Source organism: Heptranchias perlo, unplaced genomic scaffold, assembly GCF_035084215.1.
Source record: "Heptranchias perlo isolate sHepPer1 unplaced genomic scaffold, sHepPer1.hap1 HAP1_SCAFFOLD_426, whole genome shotgun sequence".
Taxonomy (NCBI): Eukaryota; Metazoa; Chordata; class Chondrichthyes; order Hexanchiformes; family Hexanchidae; genus Heptranchias; species Heptranchias perlo.
In genome coordinates, this window is record NW_027139438.1 from 1 (window position 1) to 12,931 (window position 12,931).

At 58.6% G+C, this 12,931-nt stretch overlaps 1 protein-coding gene across 1 annotated transcript; it reads right to left on the minus strand.

The window, feature by feature from the left end:
- Positions 1–683: 683 nt before the first annotated feature.
- On the minus strand, positions 684–11,699 carry LOC137312359 (protein spinster homolog 1-like). Its single transcript, XM_067978933.1, is given in 9 exon segments — positions 684–834; positions 2,790–2,859; positions 4,536–4,605; positions 4,608–4,658; positions 4,661–4,682; positions 5,410–5,465; positions 5,468–5,545; positions 8,537–8,602; positions 11,198–11,699. Coding segments are annotated over 9 exon segments (840 nt in total). The 5' UTR covers positions 11,478–11,699; the 3' UTR covers positions 684–687.
- Positions 11,700–12,931: the final 1,232 nt, after the last annotated feature.

Consider the following 12,931-nt stretch of genomic DNA (forward strand, 5'->3'; position numbering starts at 1 on the left):
TTCTCTGGGACCGGGTCTCACAGTGCGTTAGATACACTGGTCCTTTCCCCTCTGGGACCAGGGTCCTCACAGTGCGTTAGATACACTGTCCTTTCCCCCTCTGGGACCGGGTCTCACAGTGCGTTAGATACACTGTCCTTTCCCCTCTGGGACCGGGTCTCACAGTGCGTTAGATACACTGTCCTTTCCCCTCTGGGACCGGGTCTCACAGTGCGTTAGATACACTGTCCTTTCCCCCTCGGGGACCGGGTCTCTCAGTGCGTTAGATACACCGTCCTTTCCCCCTCTGGACCGGGTCTCACAGTGTGTTAGATACACTGTCCTTTCCCCTCTGGGACCGGGTCTCCTCAGTGCGTTAGATACACTGTCCTTTCCCCCTCTGGGACTGGGTCTCACAGTGCGTTGGACACACTGTCCTTTCCCCCTCTGGGACCGGGTCTCACAGTGTGTTAGATACACTGTCCTTTCCCCCTCTGGGACCGGGTCTCACAGTGCGTTGGATACACTGTCCTTTCCCCCTCTGGGACCGGGTCTCACAGTGCGTTAGATACACTGTCCTTTCCCCCTCTGGGACCGGGTCTCACAGTGCGTTAGATACACTGTCCTTTCCCCCTCTGGGACCGGGTCTCACAGTGTGTTAGATACTGAGATTGATGGTGAGAGCGTGTGTGAGTGTGGAGCGCACACTTACTTCTTGGAGAGCGCTTTGACGTCAGTGAGCCAGGAGGTGTGACGAGAGCTCTCTCCGATCTCCGCTCCACTGCCCCCTCTCGGGGGTTCGGGAACCACCAGCACCAACAAGGCCACAGCTACTAGACCCAGAGCCGGAGTCACCTGTGGGGAGGGGGAGTGGGGAGGCAGGGAGGGGTACGAAATATGAGGTTATCCGAGTGTCAAGGAAGCTGCACACTGCACCACCTCCCTTCACCCACCGTCAGCTGTGAGTAAACGATCGCACTGACTCCCAAAATCTAACGCTCTGAGCTTAATTCACACCCTGGGCTCAGTCGGAGCAGCCCGCTCGTTGTTCAGTCGCGGTCCACGGACCGAAGTTGTGACGGCTGTCAGTCAACAGACCTCGCTCGCGCCTGAAATGTAACAGTGTGGGTTTTTTTTCACGCCCCTGGCTCGCTCTGCTCGCTCTCAGTCTCGCCACCGAGTTTAAAGCTCGTGGTTCGAGCCCACGCGCGCTCCAGAGACTCGAGCCCCGTAATCCAGGCCGACACTCCCAGAGGGGGCAGCGCCGCACCGTCGGAGGGAGCGCCCTGTCTGCCCATACAGGTGGACGTAAAATCTCAACGCTATTGGAAGAAGAGCAAGGGGGGGGGGGGGGGGGGGGGGGGAGAAGAGTTCTCCCTGGTGTCCTGCTCCCGATATTTATCCCTCAACCAACATCACTGGAAAAAAAAGAGATTATCTGGTCATTTATCTCATTGCTGCTTGTGGGATCTTGCTGTGCGCAAATTGGCTGCCTCGTTTCCTACATTACAACAGTGACCGCACTTCAAAAAAGAAAGCGCTTCATGGAGCTGTGGAAACGCTTTGGAACGTCCTGAGGTGGTGGAAGAGGCTGTCGAAATGGGGAGCCCATTCGTACTGCTCTGCTGCGAACGGAGATCGAGACGCTTGGAAACTCTCTCTCCGTGTTCTAAACCCGGGTCTGCTGCAGGAGGGGGAGGCATCAAGCCAGGTTTCAGCGATGCCAAAGGAGCGTGTTCTCTCTCTCTCTCTCTCTCTCTCTCTCCCCACCACCGCCCCCCCCCTCCCGTGTCACGGGCGAGATTCCCAGGCTCGGGTTCGGTCGCTGCTTCGCTCCGCGGCGAGCAGGACCGTCGGCGTAACATCGGCGACGCAAACAGCAAACGCGCCACCGCCGGCCGAGAGTTCTCCTTCCAGCCAGCCAGCAAGACTCTGTCCCTGTCCCCGTCCCCCCACCCCACCCCACCACCCCCGGGGTCAGGGCGAGATCAGACGGTCTACTCGGACCCTCCATTCCCGCCCCGCTGAAATCGCGGCTCAGGCTGACCCCCCCCGCCGAGAGCCCGACCCGCCCGCCCGCCGGCAAGAGCCAACAGAATCCCGCCTCGATAACTCGGGCCGTCGCCGTGCAGGCGGAGTCTCGGCTGGAAGGCGTCTCGTCCCCGTTGCCGAAATCCTACCAGGGGCCCGTCGCCCGTCACCCGCCCCTTCGGGGGGGGTGGGGGGGGATTTGGTTTCTGACCCTCCGCGACGCTCGGTCCGAAGCGGGGCGGGTGCAAGGATAGGCACGTAGAGGTTATTAAACAGAATAGGCTAGTTGGCGTCACGTGCAATTACAGAAGCGCCGTGAGGGGGCAGGTTCGGTCGCTGCGCACTTCAGACACACCCACAGACGCACTGGGCGGCTTCTGCAGGGTGGCAGGGGCGAGCGTGAGAAAGGAGGGTCGCTCCGTTGAACGGATTCCGGGCGGCTCGGGAAGCGGTCCCCTTTTCGGACCTCGTCTCGGAAGTAGTTGAGGCGAATGCATCGATGCTTTAAAGGGAAGCCGGATAAACAACCTGGGGGGGTGGGGGGGGGGGGGAAGAAAGGAAGAGAAGGATTTGCTGATAGGGCGAGATGGAGTGGGAGGGGAGCATAAACGCCAGCACAGGTTAGTTGGGGCCGAACGGCCCGTTTCCGAGCTGCGAATTCGACGTACTGGTTTGTTCTTATCGGACAGAGTTAATCCGACGCCTCCATCTTTCCCGGTCCGTGAATCTCCGTCGAGGCAAAGGAGAGCGAGGACAACCGAGTGCGGGATCAGACTTACCCTCAGGGCCCAGTGCCAGTCCTGGGCGATGTCGTTCACTTTCGACCCCACGATATAACCCAAGGCCGCTAAGCAGAGAAGGGGGGGAGGAGAAAAGGGACAAATGAGAAGGACGAGCAACCAGCCCATCCGACTTGATCGCTCTCAACCCCAGGTGGCCGTCTTCGGCGACATGCCCCTCAGACCCTCGATAGGGCCCGGGAGGCGGCCATTCGGCCCATCGTGCCCGTGCCGGCCCTTTGAAGGAGCGAGCCAATCGCTCCACAACTCCCCTGCTCTTTCCCCACAGCCCTGCAAACGTTTCCCCTTCGAGTGTCTATCCGATTCCCTTTTGGAAATTGCTCCCCGAATCTGCTCCCGCTCCCCCACCTTCAGATCATCGCGACTCGCTGCGTGAATAAATGTCTCCTCATCTCCCCTCTGGCTCTTTTCCGATTATCTTAAATCTGTATCCTCTGGTTACCGACCCTCCTGCCCACCGGAAACAGTTCCTCTTTTCATTTACTCGCTCAAAACCCTTCGTGATTTTGAACCCCTCCATCAAATCTCCCCGTAACCTTCTCTGCTGCAAGGAGAACAATCCCAGGTCCTCCAGCCCTCCCAGGGCAGGTACAGGGTGAGAGACAGAGTAAAGCTCCCTCTACACTGTCCCATCAAACACTCCCAGGGCAGGTACAGGGTTAGATACAGAGTAAAGCTCCCTCTACACTGTCCCATCAAACACTCCCAGGGCAGGTACAGGGTTAGATACAGAGTAAAGCTCCCTCTACACTGTCCCCGTCAAACACCCCCAGGCAGGTACAGGGTTAGATACAGAGTAAAGCTCCCTCGACACTGTCCCATCAAACACTCCCAGGGCAGGTACAGGGTTAGATACAGAGTAAAGCTCCCTCGACACTGTCCCATCAAACACTCCCAGGGCAGGTACAGGTTAGATACAGAGGAAAGCTCCCTCTACACTGTCCCATCAAACACTCCCAGGGCAGGTACAGGGTTAGATACAGAGTAAAGCTCCCTCTACACTGTCCCGTCAAACACTCCCAGGCAGGTACAGGGTTAGATACAGAGTAAAGCTCCCTCTACACTGTCCCGTCAAACACTCCCAGGGCAGGTACAGGGTTAGATACAGAGTAAAGCTCCCTCTACACTGTCCCATCAAACACTCCCAGGGCAGGTACAGGGTTAGATACAGAGTAAAGCTCCCTCTACACTGTCCCGTCAAACACTCCAGGGCAGGTACAGGGTTAGCTACAGAGTAAAGCTCCCTCTACACTGTCCGTCAAACATTCCAGGGCAGGTACAGGGTTAGATACAGAGTAAAGCTCCCTCTACACTGTCCCGTCAGACACTCCAGGGCAGGTACAGGGTTAGATACAGAGTAAAGCTCCTCTACACTGTCACATCAAACACTCCCAGGGCAGGTATAGGGTTAGATACAGAGGAAAGCTCCCTCTACAGTGTCCCATCAAACACTCCCAGGGCAGGTACAGGGTTAGATACAGAGGAAAGCTCCCTCCACATTGTCCAGTCAAACACTCCCAGGGCAGGTCCAGGGTTAGATACAGGGTGCCTGGGTATCTTGGCCATTTCCCTCCCCCAGTGAACAGCACCAATTGACCACAGTCCCTCCCAGACTAATGCTGTCAATGCCGTGGGGTTAATTTAACCACTGGAGACTCTGCTGCCCAGGTAATGTGACCTCCACCCCCCTCCTCCCAGGTTCGAAGGACAGAGGTGACCGACCTGCCAACGGGGATGGCAAAGTAGAAGATGGAGAGCATGCGGCTCCGTGTGTCGCCGACGAAGAGGTCTGCGTGACGGTGGGGGCAATGGTGGAGTAACTGGCCTCTCCGATCCCCACCAGGCCCGGGTAAACAGCAGGGCCCAGAAATACTGAGGGAAACGGAGAGAGAAACAAAGTCAATTGGTGACCCACACAGAGACTGGAGGCAAATATCTCCCACAGCAAGGGGGGGAGGAGCAAGGGGGGGGAGGAGCAAGGGGGGGGGAGGAGCAAGGGGGGGGGAGGAGCAAGGGGGGGGAGGAGCAAGGGGGGGGAGGAGCAAGGGGGGGGGAGAGCAAGGGGGGGGAGGAGCAAGGGGGGGGGGAGGAGCAAGGGGGGGGGAGGAGCAAGGGGGGGAGGAGCAAGGGGGGAGGAGCAAGGGGGGAGGAGCAAGGGGGGGAGGAGCAAGGGGGGGAGGAGCAAGGGGGGGAGGAGCAGAGGGGGGAGGAGCAAGGGGGGGAGGAGCAAGGGGGGGAGGAGCAAGGGGGGGGGAGGAGCAAGGGGGGGGAGGAGCAAGGGGGGGAGGAGCAAGGGGGGGAGGAGCAAGGGGGGGGGAGGAGCAAGGGGGGGGAGGAGCAAGGGGGGGGAGGAGCAAGGGGGGGGAGGAGCAAGGGGGGGGAGGAGCAAGGGGGGGGAGGAGCAAGGGGGGGGAGGAGCAAGGGGGGGAGGAGCAAGGGGGGGAGGAGCAAGGGGGGAGGAGCAAGGGGGGAGGAGCAAGGGGGAGGAGCAAGGGGGGGAGGAGCAAGGGGGGGAGGAGCAAGGGGGGGAGGAGCAAGGGGGGGAGGAGCAAGGGGGGGAGGAGAGGAGCGCGAAGGGGGAGGGGGGCGGGGGAATTACCTTGCGAGGGACGAAGGAGCTCGTCAGGGTGACTGCAGACCAGAAGAAGATCCCACAGCTCTGATCCATTTCCTGTTGTATCGGTCGCCCAGGTAACCAAAGACTGGAGCCAGGACCATGTAGGAGCAAATGAACACTGCAAGACAAGGAGAGATTCAGAGGAGGGACGGTGAGGGACCCCACAGTGACCCTCCCACACTGTCTCCTGCAGGAGGGTTGGTCTCTCTCTCTCGCCTCCGAGTCTGAAGGTCGAGGGTTCGAGCCCCACACACACACACACACACACACACTCCACAGAGACTCGAGCCCCGCAATCCAGCCCGACACTCCCGGTGGGCGGCACTGAGGGAGCGGTGCACTGTCGGAGGGGCGGTGCTGAGGATGAGACATTAAACCGAGGGCCCCGTCGCCCTCTCAGGTGGACATAAAATCCACGGCCAGTATTGGAAGAAGAGCAGGGGGGAGTTCTCTGTCCTGGGGCCGATATTTTTATTTATTCGTTCATGGGATGTGGGCGTCGCTGGCGAGGCCGGCATTTTATTGCCCATCCCTAATTGCCCCTTGAGAAGGTGGTGGTGAGCCGCCTTCTTGAACCGCTGCAGTCCGTGTGGTGAAGGTTCTCCCACAGTGCTGTTAGGGAGGGAGTTCCAGGATTTTGACCCAGCGACGATGAATGAACGGCCGATATATTTCCAAGTCGGGATGGTGTGGACTCGGAGGGGAACGTGCAGGTGGTGTTGTTCCCATGTGCCTGCTGCTCTTGTCCTTCTAGGTGGTAGAGGTCGCGGGTTTGGGAGGTGCTGTCGAAGAAGCCTTGGCGAGTTGCTGCAGTGCATCCTGTGGATGGTCCACACTGCAGCCACGGTGCGCCGGTGGTGAAGGGAGTGAATGTTTAGGGTGGTGGATGGGGTGCCAATCAAGTGGGCTGCTTGTCCTGGATGGTGTCGAGCTTCTTGAGTGTTGTTGGAGCTGCACTCATCCAGGCAAGTGGAGAGTATTCCATCACACTCCTGACTTGTGCCTTGTAGATGCGGAAAGGCATTGGGGAGTCAGGAGGTGAGTCACTCGCCGCAGAATACCCAGCCTCTAACCTGCTCTTGTAGCCACAGTATTTATGTGGCTGGTCCAGTTAAGTTTCTGGTCAATGGTGACCCCCAGGATGTTGATGGTGGGGGGATTCGGCGATGGTAATGCCGTTGAATGTCAAGGGGAGGTGGTTAGACTGTCTCTTGTTGGAGATGGTCATTGCCTGGCACTTGTCTGGTGCGAATGTTACTTGCCAATTATGAGCCCAAGCCTGGATGTTGTCCAGGTCTTGCTGCATGCAGGCACGGACTGCTTCATTATCTGAGGGGTTGCGAATGGAACTGAACACTGTGCAATCATCAGCGAACATCCCCATTTCTGACCTTATGATGGAGGGAAGGTCATTGATGAAGCAGCTGAAGATGGTTGGGCCTCGGACACTGCCCTGAGGAACTCCTGCAGCAATGTCCCGGGGCTGAGATGAGTTGCCTCCAACAACCACTACCATCTTCCTTTGTGCTCGGTACGACTCCAGCCACTGGAGAGTTTTCCCTCTGATTCCATTGACTTCAATTTTACTCGGGGCTCCTTGGTGCCACACTCGGTCAAATGCTGCCTTGATGTGAAGGGCAGTCACTCTCACCTCACCTCTGGAATTCAGCTCTTTTGCCCATGTTTGGACAAGGCCGTAATGAGGTCTGGAGCCGAGTGGTCCTGGCGGAACCCAAACTGAGCACTGTCGACGACACCTTCCATCACTTTGCTGATAATTGAGAGTGGACTGATGGGGCAGTGATTGGCCGGATTGGATTTGTCCTGCTTTTTGTGGACAGGACATACCTGGGCAATTTTCCACATTGTCGGGTAGAATATTTATCCCTCGACCCAACATCACTAAAAAAATGATCTGGGTCATTATCACATTGCTGTTTGCGGGATCTTGCTGTGCACAAATTAGCTGCTCCGTTTCTGCATTACAACAGTGACCACACTTCAAAGAAAAGTACTTCATGGGCTGTGAAACACTTTGGGACGTCCTGAGGTGGTGAGAGGGGCTGGAGAAATGGGAGATCTTTTCTTTCACCGTCATCGGCAATTTTAAACAGACTCTTGGCACGAGTTTACAAATAACTAGACCGAGTAAACAAACGCTGTGTTCCCTTAAGAGATAACGGTTGTAAACCCAGAGTACAGATGCACCCAGTGTGTCACAAGGGCAGGCCGTGTCACGTCAGGACATGTGGACAAGTCACATGAAAAGATAGCTCGGTCTGAAGGAACACAACAGTCTCTGGGCTAAACTGGAGGGATGGGAACAAGCAGAAGAGAGAGTTACAGGCTGGAATTCAATCGGGGGGTTGATATACAGAATAACAGATACCCGGGAGTGAGTTACAGACTGGAATCTAATCGAGGGTTCGGGGGGGGTTTATATATAGAATAACAGATACCCGGAGTGAGTTACAGACTGAATCTAATCGAGGGGTTCGGGGGGGTTTATATATAGAATAACAGTTACCTGGGAGTGAGTTACAGACTGGAATCTAATCGAGGGGTTCGGGGGTTATATATCGAATAACAGATACCCGGGAGTGAGTTACAGACTGAAATCTAATCGAGGGTTCGGGGGGGTTTACATATAGAATAACAGATACCCGGGAGTGAGTTACAGACTGGAATCTAATCGAGCGGTTCGGGGGGGTTTATATATCGAATAACAGATACCCGGGAGTGAGTTACAGACTGGAATCTAATCGAGGGGTTCGGGGGGGTTTACATATAGAATAACAGATACCCGGGAGTGAGTTACAGACTGGAATCTAATCGAGGGGTTCGGGGGGTTTATATATAGAATAACAGATACCCGGGAGTGAGTTACAGACTGGAATCTAATCGAGGGGTTCGGGGGGTTTATATATAGAATAACAGATACCCGGGAGTGAGTTACAGACTGGAATCTAATCGAGGGGTTCGGGGGGTTTACATATAGAATAACAGATACCCGGGAGTGAGTTGCAGACTGGAATCTAATCGAGGGGTTCGGGGGGGTTTATATATAGAATAACAGATACCCGGGAGGGAGTTCACTGACTGACGTTACCTGTCTGCAGTAGTCCAGAGCTGCTGTCTCCTATCTGGAAATATTCCTCAATATCAGGCAGCACACCTGTGGGACAGGTATATAACACGTGAAATACAGCGGCAGGTAATCGCACCTGTCTCAGACAGACAGCTATCCCACGGTCCGACGTGCATACACCACTGACCCTGCGCCCACTCACCACCTATTTTAAAGTAACACACAACTCCCCGACGACCTCCAGGTTAGCAACACACCTCATAACTCGCCCCAGCGTCCCTCCCCTGTTCCTCGATCCTCCAGTTCATTCGCAGTTTTCTTCATTCCCTCCATTCCCCTCAGGCTAACTCCTACCCTTCCAGGTCCCACTGGGTGTCTCCCCCACCCACAAGTCGTCCCTCTCCCCCCCCTGCTGCTCGTTCCCCCTCCCCTCCCACATTGCTGCCCTCAAACCTCACGTTCCCCTCTCCACCCTTCCTTCCGTCAGCCCCACCCTGTCCCTTCAACCCTTACTCTCTAACTCCTTCCCCCCCTCAGACCTTACCTCCCCTCCTCCTCCTCCATCCTGAGGTTTATCCCTCTCCCCTGTACTCTCCAGTCCATTAGTCTCCTCCCCTCACCAAGCCTCGCTCATTCCCCCTCTCTCCTGTAACACTTCCCCCACACTGCCGCTCCCTACCTCTTTCAACCTCCCCTCTCCCATTTCCCCCCCTCCTTGTACCTCCCCTCTTCAAGCACAGCAACTCTCTCTCCCCCAACAACCCAACCCCCTCCATATCCCCTCTCATCACCCCCCTCCAGACCCTTTCCCCTCAGTCCCCTCCAGACCCTCCCTTCAACAGTCCCCTCCAGACCCTCCCTTCACTCCTCTCATTCAAACCCGACACCCTCCCCCCCCATAAACCCTATTAAACCCCCATGACCCTCGTAACCCCTAAAATCCCAAATAGCCCCGATTAAACCCCCCCCATGACCGCTGTAACCTCCATAAACCACCCTACAACTCCCTGTAACCCCTATTTACCGCCCCATGACCCATTACCCCCCAATACCCCCCGCAACCCCCATACAACCACCCTCCCGCAAACCCCCCCACAAACACTGTAACCCCCTCCATCCCCCCGTCACCCCCCTCCATCCCCTACAAACCCTCAGTAACCCCCCTCCATCCCCCCGTCACCCCCTCCATCCCCCCCCGTCACCCCCTCCATCCCCCCCGTCACCCCCTCCAAACCCCCCGTCACCCCCTCCAAACCCCCCGTCACCCCCCTCCAAACCCCCCGTCACCCCCTCCAAACCCCCCGTCACCCCCTCCAAACCCCACAAACCCCCCCGTCACCCCCTCCAAACCCCCCGTCACCCCCTCCAAACCCCACAAACCCCCCCGTCACCCCCCTCCATCCCCCCCGTCACCCCCCCCTCCATCCCCCCCCTCCATCCCCCACAGACCCCCCGTCACCCCCCTCCATCCCCCCACAGACCCCCCCCGTCACCCCCCACAGACCCCCCCGTCACCCCCCTCCATCCCCGACAAAACCCCGTCACGTCACCCCCCTCCATCCCCCACAAAACCCCCCGTCACCCCCTCCATCCCCCACAGACCCCCCCGTCACCCCCTCCATCCCCCCCACAGACCCCCCCCCGTCACCCCCTCCATCCCCGACAAAACCCCCGTCCACCCCCTCCATCCCCCACAAACCCCCCCGTCACCCCCTACAAATCCCCCGTCACCCCCCCCACCCCCTAACAGACCCCCCGTCACGCCCTCCATCTCCCACAACCCCCCAGTAACCCCTATAACCCCCTCCATCCCCGATAATCCCCCTCCAACTCCCAGTAACTCCATAAAAACCCCACTAACCCCCTCCAACCCCCTCCATCCCCCCGTCACCCCCTCCAAACCCCCCATCACCCCCTACAGACCCCCAGTAACCCCCTCCAACCCCCCCTCCATCCCTCCAAACCCCCCATCACCCCCTACAGACCCCCAGTAACCCCCTCCAACCCCCCCTCCATCCCTCCAAACCCCCCATCACCCCCTACAGACCCCCAGTAACCCCCTCCAACCCCCCCTCCATCCCTCCAAACCCCCCGTCACCCCCTACAGACCCCCAGTAACCCCCTCCAACCCCCCCTCCATCCCTCCAAACCCCCCGTCACCCCCTACAGACCCCCAGTAACCCCCTCCAACCCCCCCTCCATCCCTCCAAACCCCCCGTCACCCCCTACAGACCCCCCAGTAACCCCCTCCAACCCCCCCTCCATCCCTCCAAACCCCCCATCACCCCCTACAGACCCCCAGTAACCCCCTCCAACCCCCCCTCCATCCCTCCAAACCCCCCGTCACCCCCTACAGACCCCCAGTAACCCCCTCCAACCCCCCCTCCATCCCTCCAAACCCCCCGTCACCCCCTCCATCCCCCAGTAACCCCCTCCATCCCCTTGTGTCCTCAATAAACCCTCAGTAACCCCCTCCATCCCCTTGTGTCCTCAATAAACCCTCAGTAACCCCCTCCATCCCCTTGTGTCCTCAATAATCCCCCAGTAACCCCCTCCATCCCCTTGTGTCCTCAATAATCCCCCAGTAACCCCCTCCATCCCCTTGTGTCCTCAATAAACCCTCAGTAACCCCCTCCAACCCTCAGTAACCCCCCGGTCACCCCCCCCCCCCCGGTGACCCACCCGCCACGGTGAAGCGGTCCATGTAGTTGAGCAGGTTGATGTAGCAGAGGACGCAGACGGTGAGGACGGCCCGCCGGTGTCCCACCCCGGTCAGGGCCTGGAGGGCGGTGGTGGGGGCGGCCCGGTCCCTCTCCTCACTCTCATCATCCTCCTCTTCTTCCTCCTCCTCCTCACCCTCCAGCCGGTCGGCCTGCCTCAGCACGGGGAAAGCCTCGGACCCTCCCCCGGGCCCGTCCGCCTCACTAGGCCGCGGATCCCCGGCCTCGCCTCGGGTCCCCATCCCGGAGAGGGGGAGGGGGAAAAGAGGATCAAAAAAAATAAAAATAATCAGAGGAATAAACCGACCGGAAAGAGATTTTTTTAAACCCCGAAAAATTCAAATTTAAATTTAAAATCAACGGCCGCGCGTTCCAATCGCCTCAAACCGCCGTTAATCCCAACCGTCACCGGACAGCCGCCGCCATTTTAAACCCGCCCCTAAGAGTGGGAGGACTCATTGGTCCTCCGGCCCCGCCCCCTTAGTGTGTGTGTGTGTGTGTGTGGAGTGGGAGGACTCATTGGTCCCGGCCCCGCCCCCTTAGTGTGTGTGTGTGTGGAGTGGGAGGACTCATTGGTCCTCCGGCCCCGCCCCCTTAGTGTGTGTGTGTGTGGAGTGGGAGGACTCATTGGTCCTCCGGCCCCGCCCCCTTAGTGTGTGTGTGTGTGTGTGGAGTGGGAGGACTCAATGGTCCTCCGGCCCCGCCCCCTTAGTGTGTGTGTGTGTGTGTGTGGAGTGGGAGGACTCATTGGTCCCGGCCCCGCCCCCTTAGTGTGTGTGTGTGTGGAGTGGGAGGACTCATTGGTCCTCCGGCCCCGCCCCCTTAGTGTGTGTGTGTGTGGAGTGGGAGGACTCATTGGTCCTCCGGCCCCGCCCCCTTAGTGTGTGTGTGTGTGTGTGGAGTGGGAGGACTCATTGGTCCTCCGGCCCCGCCCCCTTAGTGTGTGTGTGTGTGTGTGGAGTGGGAGGACTCATTGGTCCTCCGGCCCCGCCCCCTTAGTGTGTGTGTGTGTGTGTGTGTGGAGTGGGAGGACTCATTGGTACTCCGGCCCCGCCCCCTTTTAGTGTGTGAGGAGTGGGAGGACTCATTGGTCCTCCGGCCCCGCCCCCTTAGTGTGTGTGTGTGTGTGTGTGTGTGTGGAGTGGGAGGACTCATTGGTCCTCCGGCCCCGCCCCCTTAGTGTGTGTGTGTGTGTGTGTGTGTGGAGTGGGAGGACTCATTGGTCCTCCGGCCCCGCCCCCTTAGTGTGTGTGTGTGTGTGTGGAGTGGGAGGACTCATTGGTACTCCGGCCCCGCCCCCTTTTAGTGTGTGAGGAGTGGGAGGACTCATTGGTCCTCCGGCCTCACCCCCTTAGTGGGTGTGGGGAGTGGGAGGACTCATTGGTCCCGGCCCCGCCCCCTTAGTGTGTGTGTGTGTGGAGTGGGAGGACTCATTGGTCCTCCGGCCCCGCCCCCTTAGTGTGTGTGTGTGTGGAGTGGGAGGACTCATTGGTCCTCCGGCCCCGCCCCCTTAGTGTGTGTGTGTGTGTGTGGAGTGGGAGGACTCATTGGTCCTCCGGCCCCGCCCCCTTAGTGTGTGTGTGTGTGTGTGGAGTGGGAGGACTCATTGGTCCTCCGGCCCCGCCCCCTTAGTGTGTGTGTGTGTGTGTGTGGAGTGGGAGGACTCATTGGTACTCCGGCCCCGCCCCCTTTTAGT